The 20866-nt window shown below is 45.7% G+C and overlaps 1 protein-coding gene across 1 annotated transcript in view; it reads right to left on the reverse strand.

The window, feature by feature from the left end:
- Positions 1 to 20866, reverse strand: part of CFAP61 (cilia and flagella associated protein 61) — a 449917-nt gene that overhangs the window by 356706 nt on the left and 72345 nt on the right. The window contains exons 9-10 of the mRNA XM_040351184.1: positions 17599 to 17693; positions 8451 to 8534 (exon numbers count right to left, since the gene is read on the reverse strand). Of these exons, the coding sequence (XP_040207118.1) occupies positions 8451 to 8534; positions 17599 to 17693 (179 nt within the window). The remainder of the gene's footprint in view (positions 1 to 8450; positions 8535 to 17598; positions 17694 to 20866) is intronic.

Below are 20866 nucleotides of genomic sequence, written 5' to 3' on the forward strand. Positions count from 1 at the left end.
GCTTCCGTACGATGGTTGTACTAACCATCGTACAGAAGTCCGCGCGTAAACAATACGTGGGGCGTGTCCGCGTCGTCGCCGCGACGATGACGCGGAGACGTGGGCGGGCCTGCCATTTAAAGGCTTCCACGCATGCGTCGAAGTCATTCGACGCATGCGAGGGACGGCGGGCGCTCGGACATGTACGGTAGGTCTGTACTGACGACCGTACATGTCCGAGCGGGCAGGATTCCAGCGGACGGTTTTAAAACACGTCCAGGAATATTTGCCCGCTGGGAAAAGGCCCGGCGGGCAAATGTTTGCTGGAATTCGGCCCGCTCGCGCCTACACACGACCGAACATGTATGCTGAAACTGGCCCGCGGACCAGTTTCAGCATACATGTTTGGTCGTGTGTACGGGGCCTAAGAGGTCCCTTTACAAGCAAGGTGCCCCACCGCTGGATTCCAGGAACCGGCTAGTTGCCCTGCCACCAGTGTCCAGCTAAGTGCCAAGTGCTAAGTGCTGAAATTTAGCGACAAGCCATCTGGATTCACCAAGACGCATTAATTCCCATTCTCCAAATCCTTAGGCAGCCGGTATCCCAGTGCTGGGGTACCATGAGCCATCAGGAGATTTAGCACTGGGGTCTTTTGCCAACAATGGCATCCTGATACCAAGGAGTTTTAACACACAGACAAGGACACATCACATCCAGGTAGATTGTATAATCTAGAACAGGGGTCTCCAAACTGCGGCCCGAGGGCCAGATGTGGCCCTTTGCTAGCCTTTATGCGGCCCTTGGGGCACTATTCCTCCCACTGATATGGGGCACTATTGCTCCCACTGATTTGGGGCACTATTCCTCCCACTGATTTGGGGCACTATTCCTCCCACTGATATGGGGAACTATTCCTCCCACTGATATGGGGCACTATTCCTCCCACTGATATGGGGCGCTATTCCTCCCACTGATTTGGGGCACTATTCCTCCCACTGATATGGGGAACTATTCCTCCCACTGATATGGGGCACTATTCCTCCCACTGATATGGGGCGCTATTCCTCCCACTGATTTGGGGCACTATTCCTCCCACTGATATGGGGAACTATTCCTCCCACTGATATGGGGCACTATTCCTCCCACTGATATGGGGCGCTATTCCTCCCACTGATTTGGGGCACTATTCCTCCCACTGATATGGGGCACTATTCCTCCCACTGATTTGGGGCACTATTCTTCCCACTGATATGGGGCACTATTCTTCCCACTGATTTGGGGCACTATTCCTCCCACTGATATGGGGCACTATTTCTTCTACTAATATCAATGATGGGATACTTTTCCTTCTACTGATAGGGGTCCTGCTCCTCCTCCTCCTGACCACCAACTGAGGCCACATTTATTCCCACTGGAGCTGGGTCCGGGACATTTTCTGCCCCCTGACGCTGGCCACAATCCGGCCCTCCTAAAGTCCGAAGGACAATAAAGTGGCCCTTTGTTTGAAAAGTTTGGAGACCCCTGATCTAGAAGCTTGCTGCTTACATTAGTTGCACTGAATAATACCTTCAAATATTATTTTAATGAATGCATAGCTCCAGTAACCTGGCATTACTTTTATATCTGCCCGATATTCAGTTGTAATAGACAATATAAACAACCCATTTACCTGCTGTGCAAAATAAATCCAAAATTTGGGTTGACATCAGAACACTTATAGAGGGGAAATCTTCCAATGGGAGCACTAGATCTGGTAACTCTGGTGACCTGGCAATGACGGTCCCCCCAGCCCCCCCCCCCCCCGTTTTACTTACCTGAGCTTGTTCACCTGCTCGGCTCGTCCCCCGGCATCCTCTTCTCCACTGCTTCTCTGCGTTGATTGGATAGATTGATAGCAGTGCAGCCATTGGCTTGTGCTGCTGTCAATCAAATCCAATGATGCAGCGACTGGCCGAGACATCCACTCTGTGTCTATGGACGCAGAGTGTATGAGACGGGAGCGCGCCCGCAAGGTAACCCACTCAGGAGACAGTTTCCAGAGGGAGTTAGCTATTGCGGTGAGGAGCCGAGACAGCCGCTGAGGGACCCCAAAAGAGGATGATCAGGATCACTCTGTGCAAAACGAACTGCACAGTGGAGGTAAGTATGATATGTTTGCTATTTTTAAGAAAAAAAAGGATGCTTTACAACCCCTTTAAGCAGGGTATACAGCAGGTACCGGATGAATTTCGGTCCATATGTACTGCTGTCTGTTCAATAGAAGCCGGACTAATGACCAGCTTCTGTTGCATGGTCATAATTCAAAACCAGCATTCGACCAGCACTCGCAGCCAATAGCTGCAGCGCTGATCTGTGTATTTTGATGGAGGGAGCTCCCGCTGTCAGAATACAAAGGAAATGCAAGAGAGACCCCTGCATCAACATCACTTTGGTTGATGTGGGGATCTGTGAGTCTTTTTTTCATTCAGCCCCCTGAAAAAAACTCAACGGGCCAGATTCAGAAAGATCAGCGGATCTTTCTGCTGGCGTAATGTATCTCATTTACGTTACGCCGCCACAAGTATTTCAGGCAAGTGCTTTATTCACAAAGCACTTGCCTGTAAAGTTGCGGCGGCGTAGCGTAAATCACTCGGCGGAACTCAAATTCGCCGGGTAGGGGGCGTGTATCATTTAAATGATGCGCGTCCCCGCGCCGAACGAACGGCGCATGCGCCGTCCGTTAAATATTCCAGGGTTCGCAAGGACGTCATTGGTTTCGACGTGAACGTAATTGACGTCCAGCCCTATTCACGAGTTACGCAAACGACGTACAATTTTCAAATTGCAACGCGGGAACGACGGCCATACTTAATATTGGATATGCCACCTAGGGGGCAGCTTTATCTTTATGCCGGCATAGCTCTTACGGAAACGGCGTATCTTTACTGCGACAGGAAAGCGTACGTTCATGAATCGGCGTATCTACTAATTTGCATATTCTACGCCAAACTCAATGGAAGCGCCACCTAGCGGCCAGCGGAAATATTGCACCCTAAGATACGACGGCGCAGGCCGTCGTATCTTAGGCAGGTTTAAGTGTATCTCAGTTTGAGCATACACTTAAACATGCGACGGGCTTAGATTGCAAGTTACGTCGGTGTATCTACTGATACGCCGGCGTAACTCTTTGTGAATCTGGCCCAACATGTACACCCTGCTTTGGCAACCCTAAGCCAGCTACAAAGCAAGTGATGTCTAAACTGGTGAACTGAAAATACCATTATTCTCTTGAAAATATGCATGAAGATCTGTCCAGTCTGCAGAGCATCACACAATTTATGAATACTGCACTGTGACGCGCATCTGATTTGGCAAGTAACCCGATTCCTATAACCGGTATATCACCTGAACGCACCCAAAGCTGGCACAAGCTGATGCAAGATCAGGAGATTCTGACACATTCACACCACAGGGATAAGCAAGCTGACTATAGACATGAGAGGGTGGTCAGACATGCAGGCACCATCTGATCGCCCTCAGGCGTCTGTGCCAGCCAAAGTGTACCTAATTACGACAGCTGCATCGGTACGACCGTTTATGTTTAGGCCTATGGGGAGATTCAAGGGAGGCACACTGCAGACAGCTAATGAGGGCAGAAAACAATTGTGATCAGACAACCTTTTCTTATGTGTTTGATCACTATTTCCCTTCAGTGAACCTCAGTCAGCAGTGTCTGTGGTTGCTTTACAGAACATGTCTTTGGGCGCCTTCAGTGTATGGATACTAAATTATCACATCTGTTTAATGCCAACATCAGTTATTTGGTTGGACAGGTTATAAAATGAACTAGTGATAATCAGTATTGTTCTCTCTTAGTTAAACTGTGTTAGGACAGCCCCTGCCTACTTCTATATGAAATACTATAAAGTAGAATTATAATTATACTTTTTTCATTTTTGATAAAGTAAGGGAGGGTTATAACTCCTGCCAGGTTTTTATTTTGTCATTTGCTTGTGGTGGCTGAGCCATGTTTTTTTTTTTAACTGCCCCGGCTGCCCATCTAAATTCTAACATCACAGCCAGGCGGGGCTGTAAACAAGCTTTGCATAGGGGCATTTTTAACTCGGTTTGCAGAGTTAGGTGGCACTGCCTGTCAAACTTGCACACATAGGTCAATGGGAGCGTGCCGCAACCACAAGCCAAAGCACTGAGCTCTCGGTTGTGGTATTTTAATACAAAATCCTCCTAGAGATTAAAAAAAAAAAAAAAGCAGATATTTAGGAGGTGTCAGGATGGTCTCCTGAACGCCTGGCAGCTGCTTCTATATTGCCTTATGAAAAATGATCCACCGCAGATCTTACTGCATGCACTGTCTAGACCACTGTTTTTCAGTCCAAGCTCCATTTAAAATTCTGCACAATCTTGAGGTACCCCATTCTAAAATTTAACACTAATAGCTAGATTCAGAAAGAGTTAAGCCGGCGTATCAGTAGATACGCCGTCGTGACTCTAAATCTAAGCCGTCGTACATTTAAGTGTATTCTCAAATTGAGATACACTTAAATGTAGCTAAGATACGACGGCATGTGCCGTCGTATCTTAGCTGTCTAGTTCCACCGGCCGCTAGGGATGTGAACGCTGATTTACGCCTGGAATGCGTAAATCAGCGAGATACGGCAATTCACGAACGTACGCTTGCCCGTCGCAGTAAAGATACGCCGTTTACGTAAGGCAATTTCAGGCGTAAAGTTAGTCCAACAAAAAGCTGGCCTAGCTAATGTTAAGTATGGACGTCGTTCCCGCGTAAGTCGTCCGTGAATGGGGCTGGACGTAATTTATGTTCACGTTGAAACCAATAAGTCCTTGCGGCGTACTTTGGAGCAATGCACACTGGTATATGTCCATGGACGGCGCATGCGCCGTTCGTTAAAAACGTCAATCACGTCGGGTCACGATTCATTAACATAAAACACGCCCCCTGTTCCTCATTTGAATTAGGCGCTCTTAGGCCGGCACATTTACGCTACGCCGCCGTAACTTAGGACGCAAGTGCTTTGTGAATACAGCACTTGCCTCTCTAACTTATGGCGGCGTAGCGTAAATACGATGCGCTACGCCGGCTGAAACATATGCCGCCCTACGTGAATCCAGCTATAAATCAATAGTTTTACATATCACAGCAGTATATACACACGTAGGACCCCCAATGTTAGAGGTGATTTATCCCTCCACTTTTGCACATTGGTACTGACTACTATTCCAAACTATCTCTTCCCTCTTAGTTGCTCCCCCTCACCCTGCTTATGTGACCTCAGTGCTGACAGAGAACAGCAGCTAAGGGCTAAACAAGGATGCCATCAGGCGCCCAACATCCTCATTATCAACCTATGGCGTCATCAGTTGTTAGGATGCCAGCAGCTGGCCCACGTGGTGCTAAAGGGTAGACAGCGAAAAGCGTTGACGCACAAGGACTCACTACTATGTACACTATGCATGCTTATTTTTGTTGCGTATTATGTTTTTAACTCTTTACACCTTTTTTGCTTTATGTACCATGTATTGTTATACATAAAATTTATTTTTCTATATATTTCCCACTGTCTATGTTGCCTTTAAAGTCAAACCTTTGTGGCTATCATATGCCCAATGTTTCCTTCTATATTAAATGGTGCTAAAGGGGGTAATTCTGCACAACAAAAACCTGTGGCTTTGTGTAAAAAGCAGACTTGATCATCCCACTAGTTTGTTGAGAATTTTGGGGCAATTTTAGCCCCCTGTAACCACTTAAAGCAGAGTTAAAGCACCCAAAAGTGGAACTTCCGCTTTAAGCACTCCTCGCCCCCTTACATGCCCCATTTGGCATGTCATTTTTTTGGGGGGGGAGTGGGTACCTTCTTTTTAGTGGGACTTCCTGTCCCCCTTCCTCTTCTCGGCCGCCTAGGCGACTATTCCTTTCGCTCTAGGCGGCCCCTCCCTGCCAGCAATCTTCTGGGACTTGTGCCTGGCCAATAGCAGAGTGCATCGCGACTCATGCTTGCGCAGTGCGCGCACGGCCGTTAAGCCTTAAGCTGTCATGGCCGGGTGCCCACAGTTGTTATGACCACGACAGAGGAACGAGTCTCTGGGTGCCCGCATTGCTGCACCATGGGACAGGTAAGTGTCTGTTTATTAAGAGTCAGCAGCTACACTTTTTGTAGCTGCTAACTTTTAATAAACTAAAAAAACGGGTGGAACGCCGCTTTAAGGACCGGACAGATTTAACTTTTTGCTATAATACATGTCCAAAAAAAAAAAAAAATGTCTTCATTAGTTTAGGCCGATTATTTTCCTACACAATTTTGGTAAAAAAAATACCAATAAGCGAATATTGATTGGTATGTATAAAAGTTCAGGTGCGATCAAAGGGTTAGGTGTGTCCTAGAGAGGTGCTTTCTAACTGTGAGCGAGTGAGTGAGAAACTTATATAGCGCAACACATGCGAACTGAATCACCTCTGGGCGCTTAGTATCCTTTCCCTACTGTACTTTTGCCCTCAGTAAAAGATGGGTTTTTAGTTTTTTTCTGAAGGCCAGGTGATTCACCTCCAACCGGATGCTGGTTGGTAGAGCGTTCCATAGTCTAGGTCCTCGGATTCCAAATCTTCGTTCTCCTTTGGACTTGTATCTGGCTTTGGGTATCTGGAGTAACTGTGTGTGGGATAGACTGACAGGGAGTACATAGAGATCGCTGTTTCTGATTACTAGGAACAAACAATCTCTCTGTACTCCCCTAACAGAATGGGGATCTGCCTACGGGTATATCGTTTCACATAAGAGCCGCTCTGCCATAGTATATCTTAAGTGGCTAAGGAACCCGGATGGCACCTCAGGGTGCCATGGAAACCCTGGTTGAAAAAGGCTGGCATACTGCAACACAAGAAAGTCATGTTGCCTCTTGATAGGCATTGCCTTGCCCTGAATGGTGACTCTGAGTGGTGCCTCTCCTGGTTAAAGGAGTTTTTTTTATCTTGACCATACATTTTTCCCCCAAATTTTCTTGGACAATCGGGAACAGGCGCTTTGCCAAGAACCCAGAAGGCACCCTGGTTGAAAAAGGTTGGTCTAGACATGCCTAGTCAAAGGTAAAGATTGTCCAACAGTTAGATTTTTAGCATTTAGTGCTACTAAAGAGTCCTTCATGCTATACAGTGTAGATCAGTGGTCTCAAAGTACCGGCCCGCGGGCCATTTGCGGCCCGCGGACCAGTTATAAATGGCCCGCAGGCAGGTGGTGAGCCGTTGGTATTACAAATTATTACCACCAGATGTGAGCTGGCGCCATCTGGTGGTGGCCGTTGGTATTACAAGTTAAGCATTACAAGTTAAACAGCAATTCTAATGTCATTTTACACTATTTTCACTGCCATCTTCTTCCCTCTAATTAGAACCCCCAAACATTATATATATTTTTTATCCTAACACCCTAGAGAATAAAATGGCGATCGTTGCAATACTTTCTGTTACGCCGTATTTGCGCAGAGGTCTTACAAGCGCACTTTTTTGGGAAAAAATTACACTTTTTTTAATTAAAAAATAAGACAACAGTAAAGTTATCCCATTTTTTTTAAATATTATGAAAGATAATGTTACGCCGAGTAAATTCATACCCAACATGTCACGCTTCAAAATTGCGTCCGCTTGTGGAATGCCGACAAACTTTTTTACCCTTTAAAATCTTCATAGGCGACGTTTAAAACAATCTACAGGTTGCATGTTTTAAGTTACCTTAGGTCTAGTGCTAGAATTATTGCTCTCGCTCTACCAATCGTGGCGATACCTCACATGTGTGGTTTGAACACCGTTTACATATGCGGGCACTGCTCGCGTATGTGTTCGCTTCTGCACGCAAGCTCGTCGGGACGGGGTGCGTTTTCTGGCTCCTAACTTTTTTAGCTGGCTCCTAGATTCCAAGCAAATTTGTCAAACCCTGACTTACACCAGTGCTGGTGGTAATAATGCGCTTGCTGACACCAGTGCTGGGGGTTAATAATGTGTTCGCTGACACCAGTACTGTTGTTTTTGAAGTTTGAAAGTTTGCATGCGGCCCCCCATGGCATATGAAAACTTGTCTTGTGGCCCTCAGGTAATTTGAGTTTGAGACCCCTGGTGTAGATGAACAAATATCCCACAGCGGCTTTTGTATTCTGACAGCTAGGAACAATAGCTGTCAGAATACACAGACAGCAGTTGCAGCTAACTGGATGAACAATTTCAATCAAAGAATGTTGGGCAGGAGGGTGGCGACAGGTCCACCCATGTAGCGAATTTTGTCCAATTTATCAGGAACTGGCCAAAGAAATTGTATAGCGTATGGACAGCTTTAAAACATCTGTTGAAGCAAAAGTTCCTTTAGAACATACAGTCTTAGAGAGAGACTCTAGTGACATCACATGGTGATATTATGAAATTTCCTACAACATATATCACAATACGGAGAGACCACTTAAACACGTACATCTAGATCAGTTTGTGCCTCTGTCATCTCTGATGTGTTGTTTTCATTTGCAGAGGTGATTATTTCATCTTGATTTAGATCCACCTGAAAGGATATGAATATCATAATGAATAAACACGGGAGCTGAACAGGAGTTTAAAACAAAGCATTATAATAGTGGTAGAGGGTAGTGTAATATGCAATATAACCTGCAAAAACATTTCAAATCAATAACTTACAAAAAACGCAAGGGAGATTTTTATATAAAAATAAATGAACTAGGGCTGGGGAAATTAAAGATTAATTCCTCGATTAATCTTAAATTTTTTTGATCGATCAAAATTCTTTTGATCGATCAAAATTCTTGACGTCACCAGACAGCCTGGACGGTGAGACTTACCCTGCTGGATGCGAGCAAACTGCACCCATTGGATTGAGGTACCTTTGCATCTGTGGAGCAGGAGGATGCATCAGGCTCCATCAGGGGAAGGGGGCAAAAATAACCATCGTTTTCCTGTCCTAAGCAGTTTTGTGCAGACAATTCTTTGTGTATCAGCAACATCTGTTCCGTGCGAAAGACTGTTCAGTTCTTCAGGGTATATTGTCATTAAAATGCGATCATGTCTGGCCAAAGTGATGCCTACTTGCCTACTATAAAGTGACAAGTGACTGACAGTCAATATACTAGATACGTTTTATAATTAAAGTTAAACTACCGTAATTTTCTAAGTTTTTCTTAAAGTTTAATAAGAAAAAATTACTTATGTCAGTGCTACAGTTTGAATTTAAAACGTATTTGTGTGAACGTTGAAGTTAAGTCATGGATTGTGGAAGCTAACTAGTGTCGGGTGAGTGTATATAGTGTATACCACATTTACCACTGACTAATGCAGAGTTGCAATGCAAGGAGATCAGCTAAAAGTAGTTGGATCTGTATGTGCGTTATAATTAATTGAAATTAATCGATTAATCGATAAAAAAAAAACGATTAATCGAACACGAAAATTTTAATCTGTAACAGCCCTAAAATGAACGTATCAGAAGAATATTTTTAAGCTGAACTCCTGGCAAACAGCAAAATACACGGTGTAAACTGGTGTGTTTAGTTCTCATGGTAGATGCGTCTGTACAGTGAGTCCACAGCAGACATGAACTATAGTTAAAGCGGAGCTCCAGGCTCCATCAAATACTGTAGCTGCTGACTTTTAATATTAGGACACTTACCTGTCCACGAATCCAGTGGTGTCTTTATCCCAGCCGATTTTTCGGGTGCTTCATTTCTTGTAAGGGAAACCAGCAGTGAAGCCTTGTGGTCTCAGCCAGTTCCCTACTGCACATGAGTGAAGAGCTTTGCACTTTGTGAATGGCCCGGCGGCGGGGGAAGGAGGAGGGAGGCCGAACTTTCGGATGACTCGTGATTGACATTTTTCACGAACGGCGCATGCGCCGTCCGTGGAAATCTCCCAGTGTGCATTGCTCCTAATACGCCGCAAGGACGTATTGGTTTTGACGTGGACGTAAATTACGTCCAGCCCCATTCACGGACGAGTTACGCAAACAACGTAAACATTTTTAATTTCGACACTAGAACGACGGCCATACTTAACATTGGTACGCCGCAGTTATGCCTCATATAGCAGGGGCAACTTTACGCCGGGAAAAGCCTAACGTAAACGGCGTAAATTTACTGCGGTGGCCGTGCATACGTTCGGGAATTCGCGTATCTTGCTGATTTACATATTTTGCGGCGTTAATCTGCATACACGCCCCTAGCGGTCAGCTTAAAAATGCAGTTACGATCCGCCGGCGTAAGAGACTTACGCCTGTCGGATCTAACAGATATCTAGACTTACGCCTGTCGGATCTAACAGATATCTATCCATAGGCGCATAGATACGACCGGCCGGACGCAGAGATATGACGGCGTATCTGGAAATACGCCGTCGTATCTCCTCTAAGAATCCGGTCCTTTGTCTACTGTTGATTGCAGTGTTGTATGAATTTTTGGATGTCATACAGCTTTGGATTTTATCCATTGTTTATTTTGTTTCAATAAATCGCCTATCAGAGTGTGGCGGTCCAGGATCATTTCTTTTTTCCACGGCTCTTAAACTCACTTAGCTTTAATTGCAGTACCTCACTGCAAAGGCCCACTCGTGACCTTCAAATATGGTTCTCCAGCCCTCCCTAAGTTTTCTCACTCTCTCTCAGACTTCCTCCAGCCTTCTTGGACTCGCTGGCCACCTCAGCTTTCCCAGCCTCCAAGACCTTCTTTTGGTCTACCAGGCCTGTTTAGCCGTCCCAATTTTCTCAGTCCTTTGGCAAGAAGCCCCCCACAAGGCATGCAGTCTCTGACAGTAGCAACTAGGTCTCCTGACAGGGGTCTGTCTCCAAGTGGCAGTAACTGCAATAAATCCAACTCCAGCTGCCCAGAGCTATGCTCAGATCTGCCTTATAATGACCATTCACACCTGTGCACTCACACAGGCCGCAAGAGTCAAGCAAAGCCTGGACACCAGATTGAACATTCTGTCCCACGGACTCCCACCCAATACTCTTTGGAACTGTCAAGCTCCTGGCCCTCATCCAGAACTACCAAAGCTTAGAACACTGCTTTCTCCTCTCACTATCAACCTGCCAAAGCTTCTCAAACTGCAGCTTTGAGAATTCAGTGTCACTTTTATGCCCATTTACATAGTGGCAGGGTCTTACACTGTCACAACAGATAAAATAAATAGAAATGGACTGTTTCACCTGCCAAAGGCTTTGTTTTGCTGTCCGTTCAGTAGTAATATTTACACAGCTCTACCTTAGAGCATAGCCCTGCAATTAGGTACCACTTACAGGTCATGTCCCTCCCCCAGATTGTGGCTTAAGGCTCCATTCACACAGGATTCTGCTCGCGATTTCGAATCGCTGCAAAACATGGGACGCGTTTGCAATGCCATTACTTCTTAATGTGTGTGTAAAGGCAGGCATCCCAATACTTTGACAATATATAGCTAGTTTGAGAGAGACTTAGGCCGGCGTATCAGTAGATACGCCAGCCTAAGTCAGAATTTGCGTCGGCGCTAATTTAAGTGTATTCTGGTAACCAGATACGCTTAAATTAGGCTCAGATACGAGCGGCGTAAGTGTCTTACTCCCTCGTATCCTAAAGTGTAATTTTTAGGCTGACCGCTAGGTGGCGCTTCCATTGCGGTCGGCGTAGAATATGTAAATCAGTAGATACGCCTATTCACGAACGTACGCCCGCCCGACGCAGTACAGATACGCTGTTTACGTAACGCATTAGCAGGCCTAAAGTTATTCCATCAAATAGATGGAATAGTAATGTTAAGTATGGCCGCCGTTCCCGCGTCGAAATTCGAAAAATTTACGTCGTTTGCGTAAGTCGTCCGTGAATAGGGATTTACGTCATTTACGTCCACGTCGAAATCAATAGGCCCGTGCGGCGTACGTTGCCGCAATGCACACTGGGAAATGTAGGCGCACTGCGCATGCGCCGTTCCAAAAAAACGTCAAAAACGTCAGGTCAAGCCCCATTAACATAAAACACGCCCCCTCAGCTAAATTTGAATTAGGCGCTATTACGCCCGCCCAGTTTACGCTACACCGCCGTAACTTAGCAGGCAAGTACTTTGAGAATCATGTACTTGCCTCGCTAACTTACGGCGGCGTAGTGTAAACAAGCTACGCTACGCCGCCGCAAAGTTAGGACAACCTGTGTGAATCTAGCTAATAGTGTATATATGATGCAGTCTGTAATTGCCATTAACAAAGAACATGTTTATTTACATTCTTTAATTTATTTTACACCTAAATATTCAATGTAGAGTATGTCTATAACATACAGTTTGCAAAGCATGCTGGCCTTTCTAAGAAGAAAGACCAGCAATGGCTATATACAGGTTGCTAGCCTGTGTATAATTTATGAATCAGAGGGTTCCAAAAAGAGGAGGGGGTCGCCTCTTTGAGCCATTGACAGTAGAGGTCGGCCGATATATCAGCCGATTTTTGGCATTTTTAAATGAATCGGCATAGGCCAATAGTTTTTTTTAAAAAGACGATTTTTCTTCAGCGCGACTTGCAAATAACTTCTGTATCATAGAAGTCAATACAAGTTGCCTGAAGTTTCCTGTGGAGCGACTTGTCTCTGGGCAGCCTTCCAAGTGTGAGAAAAGAGATACAGGTGTCCTTTTATGAAGCGGTGAAATCTATTCACTGCTTCGTTCTCCGGCATTCACGGTGGAGATTTTTCTCCTCTGGTGCCTGTTTATGAAGCGGAGTAGATCGCTTCACCCTTGGAGGAGTGAAGTGATCTTCCAACGCTTCAAACAGCGGAGAACAGCCCCTGATACTGGAATCTCGTGAGACTTTACCAGATTACAGTACCAGAAATTCAATGAAACACCGAGATGGAAGTTAAAAATCTTCCTCCTCAGAACCCCCGGGATTTCCTCTTCACTCCCCGCTTCACCAGCTCTGAGATGGTGAATCAGGGAGTGTGAATTCTAAGGCCCCGTAGACACACGACCGGATCTATCGGATGAAATTGGTCCGACGGACCAGTTTCAGGGGACAGATCTGGTCGTGTGTAGGCCCGAGCGGACATTTGTCCGGCGGAGCGGACAAAAATTGCTTAGCATGCTAACAAATCTGTCCGCTGGAAACCTGTCCGTCGGACGTGTTCAGTCGTCTGTACAGACTCACCAGACACGTCCGACCGACCGCCATCCCTCGCATGCGTCGTACTGATTCGACGCATGCGTGGAAGCTTTAAACTTCAAGGCCGCCCACGTCACCGCGTCATCATCGCCGCGACGGCGCAGCTACGCCCCGCGTATTGTTTACGCGCGGATTTCTGTCTGATGGTGTGTACAACCATCAGACAGAAATCCGGCAGCCGGACGCAGCAGATCTGTCTGCTGAAAACGGTCCGGCGGACCGTTTTCAGCGGACAGATCCGATGGTGTGTACGGGGCCTAACACAGATCACCAGTGAAGCCCTCAGATCACAGCTTCATAAACTGTCCGTTACTGTGTCAGTCTATGAGGATTCTCTGTGTGTGGAGATAATCGGCGGGAGAACAAGTTCAAACACTTCTCCCCCCGATTATCTCTGTTTCATAAACTGTTTATGGGCTGTGATCAGTGGTGATCCCTGGGATCACCGCTCTTCACTGCTTCATAAATGGACACCACAATGTTTCTACTTATCAATGAACTGAACTCCGTGTGTAGAAGTTCTCAGTTTAACCATTTAAAGGCTAAGGCCTGGATTCACAAAGCACTTACGCCGACGTATCTTGAGATACGCCGCGTAAGTGTAAATATGCACCGTCGTATCTGTGCGCCGTGCCCACAAAACTAGATACGCCTGAAAATAGGCTTCATCCGACCGATGTAACTTTCCTACGCCGGCGTATCGTAGGCGCATATTTACGTTGGGCGCATTTGCCGCTCCCATTGATTTTCTATGCACATATGCAAATGAGGGAAATACGCTGATTCACGAACGTACTTGCACCCGGCACATAATATACGCGGTATGTGTAAGTCATACATCCAGCGTAAAGTTAAGCCCCATATATGAGGCGCAAGTCATGCTAAGGTATGGACCAGGGAACACAGCCGTCGTATTTTACGTCGTTTAAGTAGTACGTGAATGTAAAAGGAGGGCACTAATTGGGGCCCTCCTGCTTGAGAGTGTGGCCAGCACACACCTGTAATTATTAAGCGATAGCTAGGCTGCTTAATTATGTACAGTTTACCTTACAGGTGTGTTTGACCCAATAGGAACCCAGGGAAGGTACTGGAAGCCCTCAGGTAGGCCTATAAAGATCCAGCTACTGTGGGGCTCATCCTCTTCCCCCCTGGACCAGATCAACAGGAAATGTGCTCCCTCCCCCCCTCCCCAGTCGCGTGTACCTCTTATGTGGTATGGGTCACCCCGGTATCCGGGGGGGACTATTTGTTGTTAAATAAAATGGTGTTTACTGTCTGCCCGAGTTCTGAATAACTGGGCAGGATGCTTGGTGTTTATTGAGAAGATCTTTATTGAAAAGATGAGTTTAATAAATAAAGTGTTTTTGTTATGATGATTAAACCAATAAAGGTACTGCGGCCAATATATTTGCCAAAAGAGTTAAATGGTGTATGTTTCTTTTATTTACTAGTTATAATAGGTTATTAAGATGGGTGCTGGTGTGTGTGTGGCCTACAGTCTGGGCGTAGGTTACGTTCACGTCGTAGGCAGTGATCCGTCATATCTTAGGGAGTAATTCCGACGTGATTCTGAGCATGTGCACAGGGATACGTCCACGGGACAGCACATGCGCCGTTCGTTTTAAATACTTGTCTGGTGCTCGACCCATCATTTGCATGGGGTAACGCCTCATTAGCATGGTTCACGCCCACTTCCATCTACGACGGCTTACGCCGAGGGAACCCAGCGCAGTTTGGGAGGCAAGTGCTTTGAGAATTCGGTGCTTGCCTCTCTGCGCTACGTCGGTGTAGCGTATATTAGATGCGCTACGCCGGCATAAAGATGTGCCAATGTATGTGAATCCAGGCCTAAATCTTTTCTGACACTTGTTGCTTACAATTAAAAATCCTGTATTTTCTGCTAGAAAATCACTTAGAAACCCCAAACATTATATATATTTTTTTAGCAGAGACCCTAGGAAATAAAATAGCGGTTGTTGCAATATTTTATGTCACACGGTATTTGCGCAGCTGTCTTTCAAACACAATTTTTGGGGAAAAAATACACTTTAATGAATTAAAAAAAAAAAATAAAGTTAGCCCGTTTTTTTTTTTTCTTCGTCCGAAGGTTTTGATTACCCGTTTGTGTGCCTGCTTTCTGATTCCCTTACCGAAGATGGCCAGGGCAGCACCTGAGAGCCGAGGGAGAGATCGGCTTCGGGTGCTGACAGTATTTGTAGCTGCTGACTTTTAATATTTTATTTCGGCGGAACTCCGCTGCTTTCACACTGGAGCGGGCAGGAATTGATAGTAAAACACTGTTCGTTTTAGCGGCACTTTACCAGCATTTTAGCAGCGCTATTCGGCCTCTAGCGGGGCGCTTATAACCCAGCTAGCGGTCGATGAAGAGGTTAAATGCACCCGTGTAGCACCGCTGCAGAATCGCTTTGCAGGCACTTCGGCAGCAGTGCCCATTCATTTCAATGGGCAGGAGTGGTGGAGGAGCGGTATACACCGCTCCAAAGATGCTGCTTGCAGGACTTTTTTTAACATCATGCCAGCGCACCGCCTCAGTGTGAAAGCCCTCGGGCGTTCACACTGAGACTGCAGGGGAGCTGTTTTGCAGGCACTTTGCAGCTGCTATTTTTAACCCAAAAGCGCCTGAAAAACACCCAGTGTGAAAGGGGTCCAACTGTTAGATTTTATGAGATGAAGGGGAATTTTTTTTTTTTTTAATCGGCCTAACATATCGGCCCAAAAAAATCGGCATCATATATCGGCCATCGCCTGCCGCAATTTCAAAATATCTGCAGCGGCCAAAGAAAAACCCATATCCGTCGACCTCTAATTGACAGTCAAAAATCAAACATGATTACCTTATCATATAAAAAAAAAAAAATACAACTTTAAAAAAAATATTTTGCACTTTGAACAAAATAAAAAAAAAAAAAAAAAAACCTCACTACCTTTAGCAAGATGTAGAGCCTACAAGAACATAAGGGACCTAGAGGAGGACTCATGCCGCGTACACACGATCATTTTTCGGCATGAAAAACAACTTTGTTTTTCGGCATGTCCAAAAAACAAGGGGCCAGATTCACAAAAGAGATACGACGGCGTATCTCCTGATACACCGTCGTATCTTTGAGATACGATTGTCGTATCTATGCGCCTGATTCATAGAATCAGTTACGCATAGATAGCCCTAAGATCCGACAGGTGTAATTGACTTACACCGTCGGATCTTAGGCTGCAATTCTAGACCGGCCGCTAGGTGGCGATTCCATTGCGGTCGGCGTAGAATATGCAAATGACTAGTTACGGCGATTCACGAACGTCCGCTTTGCCCGTCGATCTAAATTTACGTAGTTTCCGTAGAGATGCGTCGCGTAAAACTAAGCATGCCCTCTAGGTGGCCTAATCAATGTTAAGTATGGCCGTCGTTCCCGCGTCGAATTTTTAAATTTCACGTCGTTTGCGTAAGTCGTCCGTGAATGGCGCTGGACGCCATTTACGTTAACGTCGAAACCAATGATGTCCTTGCGACGTCATTTAGCGCAATGCACATCGGGTAATTTTACGGACGGAGCATGCGCAGTACGCTCGGCGCGGGAACGCACCTAATTTAAATGGTGCCCGCCCCATTTGAATTATGCGGGCTTGCGTCGAGCGGATTTACTCTACGCCGCCGCAAGTTTACAGGTAAGTGCTTTGTGAATCAGGCACTTACGCTGTAAACCTGCGGCGGTGTAACGTAAATGGGATACGTTACGCCGCCGCAGCGTAACGTAATTCTATGTGAATCTGGCCCAACGTTTTTCCATCTTCATCATTAAAAACGACGTTGCCCACACACCATCGTTTTTAAAAAATGATGAAAAAGCGCGGTGACGTACAACACGTACAACGGCACTCTGAAGGGGAAGTTCTATTCGCCTTTGGGCTGCTTTTAGCTGATTCCGTTTTAGTAAAAGACGATTTGCGCTTTTTTGTCTGTTACAGCGTGATGAATGTGCTTACTCCCTTATGAACGGTAGTTTTACCAGAACGAGCGATCCCGTCTCATAACTTGCTTCTGAGCATGCGTGGTTTTTTTTTTCGTCGTTTTAGCCCATACACGATAATTTTTTACAACCCGAAAAACGATGTTAAAAAATGCAGCTTGTTCAAAAAAATGTTGTCATTTTTCAGAACCTGAAAAATGATGTGAAGCCCACACACAATCATTTTAAATGACGTTTTTAAAAAAACTTCGTTTTTTTTCATGCCGAAAAATGATCGTGTGTACGCGGCATCAGGCTTAGAAGTTTATGTAGCTGTCACATGAAAGGATAGAATCAGAAATGACCTAAATTATGCAAGACAGCTTCTTCTAAATGCTTTTTTATAGGCTCATATTGAAAAGAGGACTAGAACACATGCAGATTTCAGTATGAGATGTATTAATGCAATTATTATTTACCTTCTCATCTGTCTCGTGAACACCAATGACGTCTGACAGCTGCGATAATTTGGATTCTGACCTTTGACTTGCTTGTCTGCTTATTATTACATCTTCTGGAAGACATTCATGATATATACATCAAACAGTGAGAAGCAACTGGTAATGGGTTAAGGATAATTAATTAAGAAGTGATTTCATGTTTACTTTCAGAAATTAATTAAAAAGAAGGCTAGGACATTATGAGTAGCATAGGAGATGCTGGTTTCTATCAACAATTATGGATGATCTATGTGTAATGTTCCCACTACAAACAAGGATAACAACATTTTCTGTGAATTACATACAGTATATCTTTTAGGTGATTAAGCTGTAATGTCTGTCTATTTAAGTAAGGCATATTTAGAAATAGGAGATCTACAGATCTTGCCCAGACAGCTCCAAAAAAAGGCAGGTCTGAATACAAATTAAGATTGTGCACATTATAAGAGAAACCACTCAAGCAGAAAGATAAGAAGCATGTATAATAACAGTAAAATCTTATTACCAGATGGCAGCATTTATATTTACCATAAGGCACTCTTGTGTCAATGACCACATGAAATATTAGAACTAAGAATGTATTGTTTTAAATACATTTTTAACCATTGACTGCCCAAAATTCTACCGTGGGTAGACCCCAGGGCTCAAGTCCTGCGGGAACGCGTGGGAACAGAGTTCCTGCACTTTTTTCGCAGCAGGAACTCAGTTCCCTTTGCAGGACTAGAGCAGCTGAGAGCAGCTGACCTGCCCGAGCCAATCCTTCACTAAGTGGCGATGCCCAGCTCGAGTCACTGTCAGGGGCAGGTGAACCTTAGTAATCCTTTATGTTACTGGCCGCTTCCTGTATATGGATTCATCGGGTAGTGTGCGGGTATTCCGTCACTTCCTCGATGCCGCAATGTCTCCTGGGAACTTTTGTCATTGTTCCCAGGAGACATTGCCGGATTTAGAAAGAACTTGCTTCTTTCTAAATCCCGCGATAACTCGCGGCAGACCTCCGCAATGTCTCCTGGGAACAATGACAAAAGCTCCCAGGAGACATTGCGGCATCGAGGAAGTGACGGAATACCCGCACACTACCCGATGAATCCATATACAGGAAGCGGCCAGTAACATAAAGGATTACTAAGGTATAGTGGATCGAAAAAAACAAAAAAACGTGCGGTTTAGTAATTATGCATATGAGCGTATAATTTTGTATGCCTAAGGCCCCATACACACGAGGGGATCTCCGCTGGAAACGGTCCGCGGGACCATTTCCAGTGGAGATTCCTCCTCCGGATTTGGATCCGATGGCTTGTACTCACCATCGCATCAAAATCCGCGCGGAATTCATCCGCGGTGACGTGTCGCGCCGTTGCCGCGACGATGACGCGGCGACGTGCGCGACGCTGGAAGGTAAGTACTTCCACGCATGCGTCGAATCATTACGACGCATGCGAGGGAGGGGAGCGGACGGATTGATCCGGTGAGTCTGTACAGACCACCGGATCAATCCGCTGGACCCGATTCAAGCGGATAGATTTCTTAGCATGCCCGAGAAATCTCCGCGGATAAATATCCGCTAGGCCGTACAGACGACCGGATTTGTCCGCTGGAACTGATCCGCGGATCAATCCCAGCGGATAGATCCGGTCGTGTGTACGGGGCCTAAGGGCTTGGTCACAAGTGTTTTTCTGCACCAGAAAAATGTCAATCTCCACAAGTTCACACATAACATTGTTTTCTATGTGCCCTATTTACACTTACACACAGCCCTCAGGTGGGCTGTGGTGCAGTAATCTGCAACATGTCTGCATTTTTCTGTTCTGCTCACCTGAAACACTGTTTCCGTCTGAGTTTTTTTGCACCTCAGCTCAGCGCAGTACACAGAAATTAATACTATTTCACCCTGTAACATTTTATTTCAGAAAAATAAAAAAACTGTCTTCTGTGTTTTCAAAACACAAGGCACTGCCAGCAAGAACCAAACACAACTATAGTGGCAGCAGACATTAAATTAGGGCATCTAGGGCAAGGGTCTCAAGCTGGTGTCCCTACAAGTCCCATGAGGCATTGCAAGGCTCATGCCGCATACACGCAATCATTTTTCGGGTTGTAAAAAACAGAATCTGCGGGGGTCTACGTCACTCCCCCCCCCCCCTGCTGTCCAGGAGACAGCAGGGACCAGTGAGGACGCGCAGCGTGACTCGCGCATGCACAGTAGGGAACCGGGAAGTGAAGCTACAACGCTTCACTTTCTGATTCCCTCACTGAGGATGGCGGCAGGGGCAGCTGAGAGCTGAGCGACTGCTCGGCTTTGGCTGCCGACCATGGACAGGTAAGTGTCCATTTATTAAAAGTCTTTTGTATTTGTAGCGGCTGGCTTTTAATATTTTTTTTTTTAGGCAGACCTCTGCTTTAAAGCGGTTGTAAACCGCATAAACTTTTTTTTTTTTTCCCAAACCTGCAATACAAAAGGCATAATAGGCTAGTATGCACCGCATACTAGCCTATTATGAAATACTTACCTCGGAACGAGGTGTGTACCACTTACCTGGTCCACGCCGAGCAGGATGTCATCTTGCTCCGGCGTGTCTTCCGGGTATCGCCGCTCCAGCGCTGTGATTCGCTGGAGCGGCGATGACGTCACTCCCGCGCGTGCGCGCGGGAGATTTAAAATCGTCAGGGTCCGGCGGATGCCGGTCCTTTAGCCGTGGATTCCCCCCTGCGCATGCGCCGGCCGCATTGCGGGGGGAATATCTCCTAAACCGTGCAGGTATAGGAGATATTCTCCTTACCTACAGGTAAGCCTTATTATAGGCTTACCTGTAGGTAAAAGTCCAAATAGTGGGTTTACAACCACTTTAAGTAAAAAAAATTGGATTAATCCTAAAGCCCTGGTTCACATTGATGCTACTTTAAAATCATGCTACTTCACTTGAAGTAGTGCAATTTCAAAGTAGCAAGGTCAGCGCGATTTCAGCTGCTACTTGATAGACATCTGTGCGGCTTCATACACAAATGTCTATTGAAATCGCACCTGAAATCGGCAAAAGTAGTGCAGGAACTACTTTTGCAAATCTGTGTGGCACTGCAAAACCGATTGGAACAGTGCTATTGCCTCCAATAGGCTGCGACTTGTCATGCGATTCGATCTCTCAAATCACACGACAAATCCCTCCAATGTGAACCTAGGCTAAAGCCATAAGAGCCAGAAAGCTGCCCCCTGCACAATTCTTGGTTATCAAGACTGTCTCATGACAAG

Source organism: Rana temporaria, chromosome 4 (genome assembly GCF_905171775.1).
Source record: "Rana temporaria chromosome 4, aRanTem1.1, whole genome shotgun sequence".
NCBI lineage: Eukaryota > Metazoa > Chordata > Amphibia > Anura > Ranidae > Rana > Rana temporaria.